At 39.0% G+C, this 17,723-nt stretch overlaps 1 protein-coding gene across 1 annotated transcript in view; it reads left to right on the forward strand.

Annotated features, from left to right (window-relative positions):
- LOC103463084 (ephrin type-B receptor 1-like) overlaps positions 1–17,723 on the forward strand; it is a 123,636-nt gene that overhangs the window by 44,979 nt on the left and 60,934 nt on the right. The window contains exons 2-6 of the mRNA XM_008406220.3: positions 1,399–1,463; positions 2,049–2,339; positions 3,500–3,718; positions 3,810–3,990; positions 12,452–12,607. Coding sequence (XP_008404442.1) covers positions 1,399–1,463; positions 2,049–2,339; positions 3,500–3,718; positions 3,810–3,990; positions 12,452–12,607 — 912 coding nt within the window. The remainder of the gene's footprint in view (positions 1–1,398; positions 1,464–2,048; positions 2,340–3,499; positions 3,719–3,809; positions 3,991–12,451; positions 12,608–17,723) is intronic.

Raw genomic sequence — 17,723 nt, forward strand, 5'->3', positions numbered from 1 at the left:
GCTTGGCATTGACCCTGCATGTGCTTTTATGTTTTTGTGTGTGTGTGTTGTTTTGGGACATGACGGTCTGATGGGACAATGCTGTGGCTCAGGAGTTGATATGAAATCATTAGTGATTAACTCAGTGCTGCTACAGACATTGACTTATTTAACACTGTGGCCAAGAGGCTTTACTTGCATATGATTATTATTAGATCCTAATATAACGGACAATGTGACCATAAACTGTTTAGATGGCTGTAAATCTGTTATTCTTTATTTCCTTTGCATTATTCCATGACTGAATACTTGATACAAAATATGTCCTGGAAATGATTAAAAATATATTGGACTCAAAAGGCAATAAAAATATAGGCGACATTAATTAGATGCCGTCACAGTTATGTGCGATTTGGCTGGAATGCTTTAGGTAATTGTCCAGAAAATCGATACTTCTGAGTCACAAGAAAAGCAAGGCAGCGGCTGCACAATGCCAATCATTTTATTAGTTATAAGAATTATATTTGTGCTTTAATCTTTCTTCTTTAAACTAAATAATTGTTTCAGGGTGTGCTTTAGGGAGGGTTGAGTTTCTATCTTAGGTTAGAACAGCTTCAGGTTTCTAATTTGTCTCCACACATTTTCAAATTTCCTGGAGAAGAAGCAGCAGCAGCAGACTTTCTCCTCACAATCTCATTTGTTATCTAGGTCAGCAGTTGTCCCTGATCACAAAAAGAGTGAATATGAATAGACGCTATGTTAACGAATAAGCTCAAGATTTTTTAATGCTTTCTGCAAAACAGCTTTTTACATGAGTGGCTCAACAACAAAATATCAGTTCTGTCTTCAAGAGGACATTGAAACATCTTTTTTAATGTAGTAGTGCGTCTGAAAAATCATGGGCAAGCCCCGGTTGAGTGAGCAACGGGGCCATGCATTATTTTTACACAATATCTAGATTAGTTTGTTTGTTAATTTTCCTTTATTGCTGGGTGTGGCTGTTGCAAAGTGAGAAGACAGGTGGATGGATCGACAGACATTTTCAAATATCAAAATCAAATTCCATATTTTTCAGACTGGATGGAAGATCTGTTAAAAACAGTCAGTCTGCAGCCTGGATCAAATGGATTACGCTCGTCATTACTGGGCTACATTACTTCTACTTTTGTTCGTACTGTGTTACCCAAAGGCCTCTCCTAATTGTGGATTCTTATCTAATTTTCATCACAGTGCTAACAGAATAGAGGAAAGTGTATTGCAGACACTGTGCGAGGTGGGCTTTTATGAGTTTGAATGGCAGACACCACAAAGCGGAGCCGAATAATGAACAGACTATTAATTAAACCCATACCTGTCCTCTTTCTGCAGCGCATTCTTTTCACCTTTTTCTGCCTGTCTGTCTCCCTTTTTGTCTGACAGAGACAGTGATGGATACACGGACGGCGACAGCTGAGCTCGGCTGGATATCGTTCCCTGCCAATGGAGTAAGAACAATGTGGAAAAGCCGAGCTTGTATGTGTGCGTCAGTCCGTGTGTGTGCAGCCACCCACGGGGAAGCAGTTTGACTACACTTTACAGAGGTCCATTAACGAGTCAGTCAAAATTTTAATTACAGTGCCAAGGTGGCATCAATTAACCACTACTGATGCAGAAAGAAAATACATTCCAAAAGATCAGAACTGTACCGCAAATGAGTCTGTGATGGAACAGAATGAAATGAAGTAAAAAGTTTTTAGGTTTTTTTCTATGATTTTTAAAGTGATTTCTTGAAAATTCAGCCTGGCAACTAGCTGGTCACAATGGTCTGGGGTGTGAGTGTGTTTGAGGTGAGCAGCTCTAATTGTGATGAATGGATGTCCCTGTGCAGCAGAGAAGGTTAGAGCAGAGAAAAAGACAATGAAAAAAGGGAGGAAGAGGATGGGAGAAAATTGGGAAGGAGTGATAGAGAAAGTTTAATTTGTGTCTGGTTTTAGTAAACCCATTAATCATCTTGCTTTCTTACTGGCTCTTCCTCTGCTTCCTTCCCATCTTGCACGCCGTTGCCCCGTCTTCGCTCAAACATTGCCTAGTGGGAGGAGGTGAGCGGCTACGACGAAAACCTTAACACCATCAGGACTTACCAGGTGTGCAATGTATTTGAGCCGAGCCAAAACAACTGGCTGCTCACCACGTACATCGACCGGCGGAACGCACAACGCATCTACGTGGAGATCCGCTTCACAGTCCGGGATTGTGCTTCCATACCAAGTGTCCTGGGCTCCTGCAAAGAGACGTTCAATCTTTACTACCTGGAGACTGACAGGACTGTGTCAGAGAGCGTCAAAGGGGTGGAGTATTGGGCCAACGCCCCGTTTTTAAAGGTAACCTCAAACAATCTCAACCTTTTCAACATAAGAAATGTGAAAAGTAGGTTGTACCTTTCATTCAAATACACCAGGCAGGCACAACATGATGACCGAATCATGCTGTGGTCCCTCTAACTGGCAAAACCAGTCTGACCAGTCGAGGTGTGATCTCTGCTAGATCCCCAACAGTGTTGGCAGCACATTTTTTAAATCCTGTAAGGTGCTATTGAAATAGTTTATTCAGCACTTTCTACAAATGCTACATTGGATCGACATCCTAAGTATTTGGAGGTCAAGTGAATAGTTCAAACTTACATGCCCCACCAACCATCCGTAGACAATTTTTGCTTTATTGTAAAGTGTTTTTCTACTAAAGAAGCCACAACCTGAAGGGAATATCATTCCCTTGCAGCTATGTGCTGAAAACTGTGATGCTCTCCGTTTTCCAACATCTTTCTTTCACTACCAGCATTCATTTCCTCAGCTGTTTTAGCTACAGCAAATCATTGAACCATGAGTTGGTGTTTCCTCCAGACATAGATCAATGAAACTTGGCCTTGTTGCCAGCTCATCTCTGGGTCATTTATTATAATGTCTAATTTGAATAAAATAAAGCATCACGAGTAAGAAAATACTGTAAGAAAGTAAAGTTAAAACTATAAAACTATAAAAATTACATGCTATTAAAAAAACAAAACGGCAGAATAAAAAAACATCACTGTAGAAAACCTATTTAACCTTCCTGCAGTTTTAGTGCAAAGCTCAAGACGGGTGCGGCAGATGTCCCTGTCGGACAGCGGATAGGAGTGTCCCGCCAGACCGTCAGTTCTCAAAACTACACACACAAAAATCTTGTAAAAGCAACTCCACTGGACAGTGCACAGAGTAAAATGTTAAGACCACAGGAGGTTTTTAGCTGCATTTATTTATGTTTATTATGTCAGAATTGTCCATGACTGCACCTTGATGCACCCAAAATAGGTGCAATGATGAAAATATTACTAGTTTGTATCCACATCACCTATTAGTGTTTGATATCTTATGCCTGATTGGTGTGTATATATATACATAGATATATACACACCAATATATACCTTTGCAAACTCACCAATGCTCAGTCATCTCTTTAACCACCATATTGGATTTACTCCCAATTAACCATCTACTTCTTCCAGGTGGACACCATTGCAGCCGATGAGAGTTTCTCCCAGGTGGATTTTGGGGGTAGGCTGATGAAGGTGAACACTGAGGTTAGAGGTTTTGGGCCACTCTCCAAGGGCAGAGGCTTTCACTTGGCTTTCCAGGATCTGGGTGCTTGCATGTCCCTTTTGTCAGTTCGAGTATTCTACAAGAAATGTCCAAGAGCTGTACAGAACTTTGCTCTTTTCCCTGAGGTATGCAAAAGAATCCCCCGAAAAAGTATCTTTCCATTCCTGCTTGTTAAAGGGTGAGTTTGTTTGCTCAATCCTTTTGTTTTTCATCCAGACGCTGACAGGAGCAGAGTCCACATCCTTGGTCATCTCCCGAGGAAGCTGCATTTCAAACGCTGAGGAGGTAGACGTGCCTATAAAGCTCTACTGCAACGGAGATGGAGAGTGGATGGTCCCGATTGGCAGCTGCAGCTGTAAGGCAGGCTACGAACCAGAGAATTTCGACGTGTGTCGAGGTAAGTCTTTGACTTGGACAAAAAGGTTTTTCAGAAAATAATTCAAGTGTGTTCTGAAGTTGCTGGCCCAGTAAATGCTTGCATGCTGCACATGCAATTTAACAAGGCAGAGTGACAGCAAATCAATATTGTGCAAACACGTTTCCAATATTCTGTCATAGTAATGGCAGCAATCAGCATCTGAAAGCAGCAAGAGATGACAGATCATGCAAATGGGCTTTAACTACTCAAAGTATTGCTGTAATCATACATGTATCATCAACATTATTACCAAGCCTTTATTAATATCCTGACTTGGTTTACAAAATATTATTATAATGGCCTCATCAGGCTGCATGGTTATGTTGATTCTATTTAAAATGTGAATTTTTTTCACAGTTCAGTTGGACAAACCATTGCTTTTCGCCAGGCCCAGCTGAATGATTCCATGCACATATATTGTAGCTACACAATACCATGTATTTTTGCCTGGGGGGGGTGGGGGGGAGCCAGGGGGAAGCACGCAAAGCACCATATGTTCATATTTGCCGAGCCACCCTCGGATAAACGTGGCACAAAAATAACTCCTCTTCCCTCAGTGTTCCTGATATCGTCACCTCTTTTTCCTCCTTTTTATATCTGGCCTCCTTCCCCATTTCCTCTCAGAAATGGTACTCATCATTTCTTATTCTCCCCAGAGAGTCTCATCCATTTTTTCTATGAGTGTGTGTGTGTGTGTGTGTGTGTGTGTGTGTGTGTGTGTGTGTGTGTGTGTGTGTGTGTGTGTGTGTGTGTGTGTGTGTGTGTGTGTGTGTGTGTCTTGGGGGGAGGGAACTGTGATGTATGTTCATGTGGTGAAATAAGTGAGACCTCTTCATCCCATGTTAATTACTTTAGCGTATTTCTGCCAGATCAGTCTGCTGCAAATTAGAAGACGGACAGAAAGAAAGGAAGCAGACTGATGCACAGTTTCTAGTCTGCATCTTGTTAAATACTTTGACTGAAATGCTCGTCAGGGCGCTGATGTCAGTTTGCGTTTTGCATTGGGAACATTTCCCATCATGTGACATTTGAGTGTTTGAACGACGTAAACCAAATCATGAGTCGTGGGAATGATTGAACCTTTTACTGTGAATCTGATCCAAACACTGGAAAGCATCGAGTGTCAATTACACTGTAAAAGTCTTCAGTTTTGCTGTTAAGTAAGCCAGGAAGGTGTCTTAAAGTAATGTCTTGCTTCTTCTCCTTAAACAACAAAAAGTGCTTTTGTTGTTTCAAAAAATATTTTGATCAAAACCTTAAGTTTGGGAAAAGTGAAGGTACAATATTAGTTACTTTGTTTGATCATTTGGTTCAGTTAAAATAAGTTTATTTTAATGTGAATTCTTACACACAAGTTAGTGACGGGTGTAAAAATTGTGCACAAAAGACAAATTAGCAGTTTTTTTTTTAACTTAGTTGCATTTTCCGTTTCCACTCCTGCTTCCATGTTCAGGTTCCACATTCATGTTATGCTACATGTCTGTAATGATTGTTGTTGAATTTTTGTAAGTTTTGCTTTTATAAAATCCTCAAAATGCACAGTTTAAGCAGCTCTTTGCACTTTGGCTTTGCTTTGATCTCACCTTTCAAGACAGCAGGTTCAAAGGATAAAAAGGCTAATCTGTAAAACTCGCTGATAACAAAACCATATGACAGTGGACAAAACTAACAAATGAAAATGCAAACATAGAAATCATGCAATATAAAGAAAGATTATTGAAGTACATGTAACTCAAACTACTCTGTAGTGAGAAATATTTGCTGTATTGGATAAATGATGTCTGCAAGTATTCTTCCAAAAGTAAGAGAGCATATGTTTGTTTCAGCTACCAACCATGCTGTGTGTTGTTTTTTTTTTGTGTAAAATTAGGCTATCCAAATAAAAACTCCTGCCAAATGTAAGGCTTAATATCACTGATTCTGAGATGGGATTAGATTGCTTTATCAAATGAAATAACTCTTCTTTCAGTCGCTGAAGGATTTTAAAAAATGTGTTCACTATTAATTTAGTGTAAGATGACACTCAGAAGTTATTTTTCATTTAAACTGATTGTCTCTCATTTGAGTACTCAGACTAAAATCAGCCTCATCTGACATGTCTCTGATTTCTGACGCTGTGTCACATACACCTGCTTGATGCTCTTATCTCCGAAAAAGCGATTTACGGTGTCGAGGGACAGTGTTTGTCTTGTCTGTCTTCCCCAATCTGGCATCTTCTTGGTTGGCTTCCTTTGCCAATCAGCTGATAAAACCTTGGCAGGAAGCTGGACTCACTACTGGAACAGATGGTCATCTCTTTGTGAGGGTTTCAGCATGTCAAGGCACAGAGATGGTGTTTATTTTGCACCAAATCCGCGTATTGTGCAAACCATACGGCGCAACTGGCTCGTGATCAAAGTCATGTGTGTGCATATTCAAACGTGTGTTCATGAAAAGCAAAGCGGTGTGTGTCCATACATTTTTCAGAGTCATTTGCAAAACAAAATGCAGTTTAAGTATGCTATGTGCATAAATAGCTTGAAAAAGTTTGAGATAAACAGAAGAAATGCCTCTTTTAACCCTTCATCTCCATAAATCTCTCTTACTTCACTGTATTATCTCAAAACCTATGTTAACCAGATTGGTTCAGTGTATTGTCAGGTTTTTGGCCACTGTGGTCCAGATGATGGATGGATGGCCACTCAAACACTCAAAGCTCTTTGCACTAGAGCAGTGGTCCCCAAGCTACGGCCCGCCGCCACATTTGGTCCGGTCCCCTGAACAATACCAGAGAGCATTTAGATTTTTTTTCATATATTGTATTTTCCGGTTTATATGTGGATTTTTCTTCAGCCACCAGGGGGCTCTTTAGCAGGAAGTGTGTCCTGTAAACTGTGGGTGTTTTGTTTTGCATGGCGCATTGCTGCCATCTGTTGGACTTTTAGGGAACTGCTGGACTTTTATGTTATTTAATCAGTGCGGTTGGTAGCAGTAGAGCAGATGAACACACGTGTTTGTTATGAACGCCACATTCCAGGTTTCTCTCAATGAAATACACTGCTCAAAAAAATAAAGGGAACACTTAAACAACACAGTATAACTCCAAGTAAATCAAGCTTCTGTGAAATCAAACTGTCCACTTATAAGTGGACAGTTTGATTTCACAGAAGAAGAAGAAGAAGAAGAAGCCACTTCCTATAGGAAGCAACACTGATTGACAACGGGGACCCTGGTCGGGTCAATCAGTGTTGTATTTTTTTGAGCAGTATATATACTAGTCAGTCCCAGTGACCGTTTCACTAACGGTTGTGTAACACTTCTTCTGTTACAAACTGACTCCGGCCCCCATTAACTTTTCCCACCAGAGAAGGGAAAAGCTATGTGGCCCTCACAGGAAAAAGTTTGGGGACCCCTGTACTAGAGCCACGTTCTCCTGGAAACTTCCAAAAGTCTACACCCATTCATACACCAACACAAACACTGTTGATCATTATTTTGTGGTTAATATCTCTCTTTACAATAATTGTTTTGAACTGAGTGGTCATCTTTTAATCAGATAGTTATGAGATTGAGTCCAGTGTCCTGCAAGGCACTGAAGTTGCCAACCAATCTGCATATCCAACCACTTTGAGTTGTCAATATGACTGGAACTGCACTAGAAATTTAGACTATTTACTATCTAAACTTTACTGTAAATAAAAGTATAGTTAACTAGCGATTGATATGTATTGCTACATTTATAGGATTTTTAGCTACGGCTACATTTACAGACCCCCCTGGATGGATTAGTTGTAAGTAAAATGAATAATCCAACTTAGGTATTCTGATATTAAAAGATTACAGAATGTTATGCATTTTTGTTATTACAGAAAAAATTAACCTGCACTCACCTGCTTTTCACCTGGGGTTTCACTCGTTTGACGTGTGGCCACACTTGGATATGCATAGAGAGGTATGAAGAGGTAAATAATAAAGAGAGGGAACAATACTTGTTGCCATGGTGACGCAACCTCATGTGTTTGAACAAGGTTGGTTGAATAAATGACCTTGACGATCCAGATGCCTATCTGCCTTTTCAAAAGACAAATTGACGGTTTGCAGGAAACACAGAGAACATGAGGAAGACGGTGACCAAAATGTAACTTTTAGGCTAAAGTGTGACGGAAAACTAACACTGCATTTCACAATAAAACGGTTGATGAAATAAATACCATTAGCAGGTGGCAGTACTATGCCCTGGAGATGTTTTTTTTTCGTAAGCATGGGGAGGAAAGCTGGTCTGTACTTCAAGAAAACCAGACTGTGAAACCGGAAAGTTGTAGTTTATATGTTAATGGATCGATCAAATTTCAACCCGAGTCTAATCTGTGACTTAAAAACGGAGGATCATAGATGTCCTTCGTCCGATCTGAGTAAGCACACACTATTTTTCAAAGGAGACAGGACTGAAAATGCTGTGTCTAGATGTGCAGAGAGTAGGGAGACCTGCAGCTGTGATCTCAGGAAAAAGGTGGTTGTGTAATATAATAAGCGCCAAGCAAGAAGAAAATTGCAGTTGCTTTTGTTTTATCAAAGAGCAGAAGAAAACGACAAACAAACAAAGGATTTAAAAAGTAAGTTTTACTTAAAAAGTGCAACTTTTTATTGGTTTTACCATAATGTCCCACATTGCTTATGGAATATGTGTGTTTAATCTGAAGGAATGGAAAATAAATATCAGCTGCACTGAAACAGATATTATCTTGGAAATTAAACATTTCATTTGAAACTGTCTGTATTAGCAAAACAGCTTAGTAAGGAGAAAAAAATTGGTAATGTTTTTGTCCATGTTTCTCAGCTCTAAGCTAAATATGTCTCACTCCTTTCACTTGACAGTTATGCTTCTTATTGCACACGATTCTAGTGAAATGACTTGTAATTTGTGGCTGTGATGCAGAGAAAATGTGAAAGGTTTCCAGCAATATGAATATAAGACAGTGGATTATTTAAATGGCAGCATTGTTGTAGTTTCATAAAGCTCTGTGACTGAGTGCAACATAATACAGTGTAAAATCAGACCTTTGGGAATATGCTCCTCCCGTAAAAATCAACTAAAAACAAAAGCATCAGCTTGTTGTTTCGTTCACGCTATGATGACATTGGGAGCAACAAATGGAAACATTGATGATTGAGTTTCTTTTCACACTTATTCTGTTTTCCTTGTTTGGTTTTTTTATTGCAATTTCTGTCCTGACTCTTGCTTTCTCGGGACAGACTGCTTCCTTTGTACATTATCCCCGTGTCTAAAACCATGCCATGGTTGACAGGAAGAGAAATGTATCTAGTTAAAGACCAAATTCAAAGTTGGAAGATCGAATCCTCTTTGTAAGTAACCATGTTGTAGTTTCACAGCAGCATGGTAGGGAGGTTTCAACTGAATGGAACCGTATTTTTACCAGACCATCTGAAGAAGTGGGATTATGTTTGCATTAAGAGCATTTTTGTTGGGGAATGTGTGAGCTTTGACTCTGGTTGCAGTAGTTCAGTGGTTTCCAAACATTTTCTGCCCCCCCCTATGGATTACAAATGGCTGTCTGGTTGAACGACGTGTGGGAGGGAGTGGGAGGGGGAAGAGAGGATTTTTAGAGACTCCCTGGGGGAGGGTCGACTTTTTTGGGGCAAAATGAATGTACGTAGCTGAACATAGACAACAACATCGGTAGCCTACAGGCTACTTGTTAACAAGCTTAAGGTGCTGTATTGCTATTAGCTAGTCATCTTTTAGCTAACATTACCTGCATCCACCAACTTTACTCAACTCAGTCGGTTGGTTTGGGGGGGAAACTGTGAGAAGTTTTTTTGCAGGTTTGCTGCCATGATTCTAACAAACACCTGCGTAGCTCCGCACAGCAGCAGCAGGTCTCCTTCACTGCCGCACAGGTGTAAACCCAGACCGAGCGTCGTAGCGCTCATGTTGCGTTTAAAGGCGACTCGGAAAAACAGGTTACCACATGTTAACAACGGATGAAACAATTTTAACTGCTGATAAAAGTGACAGAGGAGACAGATATGGGAAGTGTGGAAGCCCCTACTGTATCAAATTGACATAGGAATAACAGAGAGTTGGTAAAAACCCAGCGCCTACAGCATTCATGTTTTTTTTTTTTTCATCCAGACGGCGACCCCCCCAGGGGGCCCGCCCCACTGTTTGGGAACCTCTGCAGTAGTTGATGCACATATTTAATGAACTTTGCGTTCCTAAAATGGACACCACTGCTTCACATAATCTTATTTCTGCTCCATGTGGTAGAGATAATCACAAAGTTCCTCTGTTATTTTTTTATGCTGTACCACTTTTAAAGGGCTGCAGGGACTTATTAACTGGTAGCTTCTGTTTAAAGCCAATCATTCAGGTGTTTCCCGTAATTTATTTTAAACTCATTAATATTCCCATTATAATTTTCTGTGTGTCATGGTTTGTCTCATTCCTACTTGACTACAGGGTCTATAATCAAACATGTGCCCGAGTAAGAAGCTAATGTTCTTGGTCTCTGAGTAAATCAGCAATTCCTCCCAATAGATCGAAACACGACGCATTTGTGTAGAACTGGAACGGAAAATGAAATGGAGGAAAACTTAATATTTGTACCTGAATTCCCTTAACAGCAATGCATATATTTAGTTGTATTGAGAACAGGTGTGTGCCCAACTTTTTACGCAGTCACAAGAGGTTATTATTTATAATTGGATAAATGCCTTTGATGCTTGCGATGCTTTTGCTGCATGCAGACAGACAGCATTGTGTTGCTAGCAGCTAAATGATGCAGCACTTTCAGACTATGCTGACCCATGCCCTGAACTCGGCAGCAAATGTAGCCCATTTGGTGTTCTGTCTGTGACTGCAATGAGTGTGGAGTGTTTTCTGTCCCTTTATGCTACAACTCCAGCAACTAGCATCCTTTTGAAAGCTTATAGAGATTCCAGCCTGCTATTGTGCCTCAAATAAATAAAGTCTGGTTGCACAAAGCTCCTTTGGCATTACTGTAGCTTTTTGTGGGTGGATTGCAAAGTGTTGAAATTTAAAAAATGAACTAATTAAGTTATTTTAATAAAATAGAAAGTGGGTTATAGAATTGGTCGTGGTTTAGAAAAGATAAGTTGTGCTGGATTTTCTTGTCCAGCTGACGACACAAAAATGATGCTGGAGATGAACAAATGTTTGATTTATCTAAAGTGTGAATTTATTTTATTGATTTTTTTTTTTCATTTATAGACTGGTTACAACAGTGCTGTAGCCTGATCAATGTTTAACAGATTTTGGATATGGTTGGTTAAAAAAACCTGAGAATTTTCAGAAATTTTGAAAATATATGGCAAGAAGGATGGGATGAAAGACGTATTAAGTTTGTTGCTCTCCTCCCAATATTAAGATCCCTACTCGCTATTTTGTAAAAGGTTTAGAAATTTTACATATACTAGTGTAATTTTAATGTTTTCCCATTTTTTACGTTTAGTTTGAACTTTCTATTATCTGTCCTGGCTCAGAATTATCTGTAGAGAATCAAATATGCAAATACACAACTACTGATAATTGGATAAAGGGGACATGTTGTGCAAAATTCTCATTTTGCACATTTTTGTACTTCCTTTTGTGTTTCTACTGCTTCTAAAAACAGCCCAAGCACTTAAAAAAATAAAACAAAACAAATAAAAAAAAAACAAAAGTCCAGCTGTGTTTTGGCAATAAGTTAATGTTTTTTTAGTGTCTGAATAATGAGTCATTTCAAAAACCTCTGGAAAGTGATGTAGCAAATCAGCAGGCACTGCCCCGTTACTTGGCAACCCCATCAAATCCCAGCCTGTTACCTAGCAACCCAAGCTGAGCTCCAGCACGTTTGGTCAGCTAGTTTTACTGCTGTATGCGCTGCACAATGGCTGCTGGAAAAGACAAGCGTGTTCTCGTTGACTTGCTGTTCAGAAACCACTTGCTGCATTCTTGTTGGTTGTGCAGGAGGCTCTACTTCTGCTTTTCAAAGATGTACAGTTTCATGGTTGCGTATGACTGTAAACGTTGATTTTGGGGTGAGGGGGCAACAGCAGCTTATTTGAATTTAAAGTGTTAAGTGTCCCTAAAGCAGCTAATTTTGGAAGGAGTTCAAAATGGCAAAACTGACCAAACAAAAATATCATTATAAATGTCTTGTTAAAAAGGGTAATGAACATGTTTTGTATAGCCCAAAGATCTATTCTAACCTGATCAAGGAAGCATAATATCTCACCTTAAAGTGTTGCACAATACATTTCGTCACCATAACTACATTTCGTACATGTCTACATGCTTTCCTGTCTAATTTCAGATACACACAATAACTCGATGCAAAACGTCAAGACAAATGTGACATAAACCCCACCGATAAAATGAGCTTTTCGTCATCAGAGTTCAGCGGTCCAAGTTAAGTTTTGCTTTGTAATCTCTTCACAGCTTGTCCTCAGGGCACCTTTAAGTCGTCCCAGGGGGCAGGATTATGTCAGCAGTGTCCGCTCAACAGTCGCTCCACCATCGAAGCTGCCACCCTCTGTGGTTGTCGGAATGGATATTACCGTGGAGACATGGACAAACCGGAGGACATGTGTACCAGTGAGTCAACACGTATAATTACACTCTCAGTGCACCTTTCAATAAGGTGTCAAAATGACTGGTCCAGGCGGTAGGTGACATATTACAGCGTATCACAAACTGACAACACCGGCAGTCGAATATTTCATAATTAAATGAAAATCCAGCATCCACCTTGATTTATAATTCTGCCTGTAAATTTATGCACCTCAGACGGAGAGCCGAAACACACACACACGCACACACACACACACACTCTTGTTAAGGGATTTTGGGAGTAGTAAGTAATAATGTCGCCACACAGCTCAGGCTCTCCATTCCAGTTGAGTATGTGTTTATTGTGTTGAAGAGTCTGTGCTGCAATGCAAGACGAAGCTGTGAGTTTGAGTAACGCAGCCTCTCGGCTCCTCAGAGATATAGTGTAAGTAGGTTAAAACATGAATCATTTTGGACTCGTACTCTGAAACGGAGTGTGTACTGTGTGTGCAGCTGTACGAAGTATGTAATCACTCATGGGTTTTTGTGCTGTTCCCGGTGACCTGAATACATCTTCATATTTTGAGGGATTAAAAACAGCTCTGGTTCAGTCATATTTAGGATCTATTGTGTTTTTAAAGATTTACAGACCTCAGAAAATACAAACAAAGCCTTCAATGGTATTATTTATGTCACTGTCCACAATGAATTTGGTATAAACTGGTGTTTGTGTAAATCATTAAATGTGTGATTTGCACATTTTTGGAGCTGTTTTCGGCCAGTTTATGCGGCACGCGTTGCTGGTACCTCATTTTTCCGTCAGAGCTGCTTTTTTCTTTGTGTCCTAGATTCAACAAGGTGTCTCAAGCATTCCTCAGACAATTTTAATGTATTAATATATTAACACGACAGCCTTGTGATCTTCCTGGAGATTTGTTCGCTGCACATTTTTTACATAAATCTCCCATTTCATCACATCACAAATGATCTCAATTGGATTGAGATCTGGTGTCTGTGGCGTTCATTGGCATATTGTGGAAATGGTCAGCAGGTATATTGTGGCGTTTAAATAACTGAGTTGGTATTTATTGGTTGAAAGTGTGCCAAACTGTTTTACCACCACAAACAAAACAGGATAGATCTGTGTTTTTTAATCCTCTTCTGAACAAACGATGTTTTTCCAATCTAGCATTTAGGATTTTGGTGAGTTTTTATCAGTTGTATCAGTTTTTAAACAACAAGGAAATGATTGAAACACCAAAACTCAAATCCTTGTTGTTTGTCTTTTCCCCTTGGTTAATAGAGTCACCACACATCTGTTCCTAACTGGAATCCAATGTCGTTCTCCAAACTTTATCAATATCCCGCTAATGTAAAAAAAAACACAATTTTGCAATTGCGGTGTTAAATAAAAAATAAGTCATTAAAAAACATGCGCACCGTGTTCCTCCAACTACTTCCTGGTTTCTTCTTCTTCTTCATGGCAGACAAAAATATAAAAATACACCAGTACATAAAACACCATGAACACCAGTAGCATCTCTTTTTAACTATTAAAAACTACATTTTTCACATTTTATGGATAATGCGATTCCAGTTTTCAGGTCAATTCCCAATGCACTTATTTTTTTTATGTTTGATTAATTTGAAATATTTAAACATTGGACGCAAAGAAGTTAGTTTTTACTTGTTCAATGTAATTACAAATTTTAAGTTTTGATATTGGCTGCACAGTTGTGCAGTTGGTAGCATCAGATGTCTTTTCATTACAAATGTGCGCAAAACTTTGTTGATATTCCGCTTACGTTGAAAAAACACAATTTTGCAATTACAGTGTTTTCATTAAATAAGAAACACAATTAAAATCACATGTGAATAAGTTTGACGTATGATTAAAAAAACCATACATCACCATTATCCTCCAACTACTTCCTGTTGTTGTCTTTGTGGTTTGCGCCAGCGGCAACGTCTGGTTTTTGGTCATGTGACTCGTGTGATGCAAAAAAAGTGTCTCTATTTCAGTTTATTCAAAATAAAATTTAATATGGCCAATAAAACGCCTCATCCTAGCTAGTTCTAGCTAAAATGTCCCTAGCTTTTTAGCTAGTTTTATGCTAAAACTAGCTAAAAAGTTTTAGCATAAAAACTTTTTAGCTAGTTTTTATGCTTCCAGTATAAAAACTGGAAGCATAAAAACTTCCTGTGAGGTTTCCAGTAAGCTTATTCATTTTTGAAGTGTCAAATTGCTCCATGGGAACACAGCTATTCCTCTTTTCTGGATTCTTCTGTCCGTTCCTCTGATATTTACTGTTATTTCATTATTAAAGAAACTCTATTCCTTAATAGAGTTGACTCTTTTATAGAGTTGTTTGTTGTAAATTGCTGTTTTTTTGTTGTTTTTACAGCAGTGGTGCTTTATAAAGGCAAACATTTCTCACTTCAATACCACTAAAACAGATTGTAGATGGATTCTCAAAATGTTCTGTAGCTGGGTCAGGGTTTTATTACAGCAGAAACGGTACAGAAAAAGCCTAACCTCAACACTTGTAGCACTCTTAAAAATGATGACGATGGAGAGAAAAAAAATCTAATTTGCCAGTGAGAGCGTGTCAGATGTCAAGCCTCTCATCCTGCGTAGCTCTCTGAATTACTTGCACGCTTTCTATTCAGGGGCAAAAACAAATCAGGTTACAGTTAGAAATAAAAAAATCAAGAGGGCAAACTACAAAAACAGTGGGATTAAACTTAGAAACGGAGGAGGGATTCAGAGTCTGATATGAATCAGGTCACCGGAGTGGAAGAGTGATGGCACAGTTTGTAGGTTGTTGTCTGACAAAACAAATATTCCAGTGGTAACATGCCTCACCGGCTGCGGAGGTGGTTGGGTGCATCGTCTCTCAGCAGGTAAGTGGATATAATTTAAATTCTACAGCCTGAGCAAAAAAGAAAAACAAAACGGATGACGCGTCGGTCTTCTACGAGTGTCCGTTGTTTCAGCAGTGTGGCTAGATGCTGTGTTTTTGTGGCAACTTTAAATGTTTTCAGTGATTATTAAATGAAGATATATTTATGCAGAAAAAGGTGAACTCACCATGTGGCTTAAATATGTCGTCACCTTCCTAAAATAATGACCTAACAATGCCTAAGAACCTTTTGTAAAAAAAAATGAGGTGGTGATATTTTTTTTGCAAAAATTGACGTGACAATATGCATAACTGTAAATACACTGTATGCACTGCTTAGATGTTTTAACCCTTCGCTGTTTGTACTTTGATTTTGCTGCACATCTGTCCCTGGGTGTCTAAGAATTACATACAGAGACGCATTCTTCAGGGTCGTCTCGTCTTATGACGCTCTGGTTTAGCATACGCCACGGCCGAACATCCATTTCATCTTGAGCGCTCTTGTTTCATCTGTGTCACACTCGGTGTGATGCGTTTGGACTGTCAGCGGGACGTGAGCCCCTCAAGGCTTAACCTTGTGAAAACTGCTTGAGCTTTGAAGACGTACTTTGACACTGAGGGAAAACTGAGACTGACAGACTGGTAAAGGACAATGAACGTTTTATTAATGTTAAAGAAAGTGTTGGCTTAAGTCCAAGAGTTGCAAGAATTAGCTGATCTTCATGGGTCGGTGATGACTAAAAAGTATTTTTAGTGGTCACAGTGAAGAAAAATGATCAATAATCACGTCATTTAAGATATTATTTAGTTTGGACAGCAAGTATGGACTGGAAAATTACATGAGTAATAACGTTTTTTTTTGTTTTTGTTTGTATTTTACATCATAAAAAAGTAATCTTCAATTATTAGGCTGGTTAATTAAAGGTCCAGAACAACTAGTAATGAACAAATTCATTTTTTTCCAGCACAATAAGACTCTATCTGATTGTTTGTGACCCCAAGCCAAACTAATTTTGACAGAAAAGCATAAGTCTAATTACAAATTAGGACATTTTATCTTAAACTTGATTAACTTAATTACTATTCATGCCTCTAAAAGCAAATTGCCTTTGGTTGCTTACATGGAAAAAAACAAAAACAAATCAAATGCTGCAAACATTTTGTGATTGTGTACTAATCTGTGTTCCAGCTTGTTGATTATTTTGATCATTTTGTGGTTCCAATTAATGACAAAACTGTTGGTCTCCTGCTTCACAAATTAAGCGTTTTGCACCAAAGGTTATGATAATTAATGACTGTAGTGTCTGGTACCAAACGAATACAGTTTGTTTTTAATTTGTATAACAAGCTGTTTGACTAGTCATTGCTTCCTGAAGTTATACAGCATAATAAAATCTAATTACTTGCACAAATGTAAACAATTCTTTATTTATTACCAAGTAGTAAAACATATTCATACTTTTTTCTCTTGATCAAAGCCCAAGGAAACCATCCGTATCCTGATGTGTTGAAAAGATGTTTTGATTATTTTGTATCTTTTTAGAATTCAATTTTGACATTTTTGTTTCATGCTTTAAATGTCTTTTGGTGCAGCACAGTATTGTGACGTTATGTAATAGTCATTATATTGCTGTGCGTAATATTAACCTTGCAAAAGACTTTTGCGTGCTGGTTAGATATTCAGCCTGTTAAGTGGAGATCCTGCAGTAAATTTCCACCCATGACAGAGCAAAGTGTCGAAGATGCTAAAGGTCAGCGACTGTTGAAAACCTGGAAGAGTGAGAAAAATATGGATTTGTTGTTTTGCTGTCCCAGTAACCTTGACATCTCAGGGTTTTCCATCATGCAGCCCAACTTCTCTGCATTATGCCTGTATTTGTGCTATGATAAAAGTCTAAATTACCGTCTAGGCTGTGCAGATTCTGGCTTTTGGTGACCTGTCCTTGTCCTCTTCGGTTCTAAACAAGAGCGTGTTTGTACAAAAAAAAAAGAACCATGTTGCTGAATTGCTTGACCCCGATTCCCGTTTCCTCTGTTTGATGCTCAGTCCCCGATGGCTCAGAACACAAAAGTCTACTCTTCCTTCAGACAAGACAGAACAAGGCTTCAGTTTTCCCCAAGAGGAGATTTAAAGTGGCAATTCAGTGGGCACAATTCTTTTGCACGATTTGACAGCAAATTTACCGTTTGGCTATGTTCGCTTTTGATTAAAGATGAACTGTTGAGGGTTTAAATGTTTGACCTGCCATTTGGGATTT

This window comes from Poecilia reticulata, chromosome 4, assembly GCF_904066995.2.
Source record: "Poecilia reticulata chromosome 4, P_reticulata-male-v2, whole genome shotgun sequence".
Taxonomy (NCBI): Eukaryota; Metazoa; Chordata; class Actinopteri; order Cyprinodontiformes; family Poeciliidae; genus Poecilia; species Poecilia reticulata.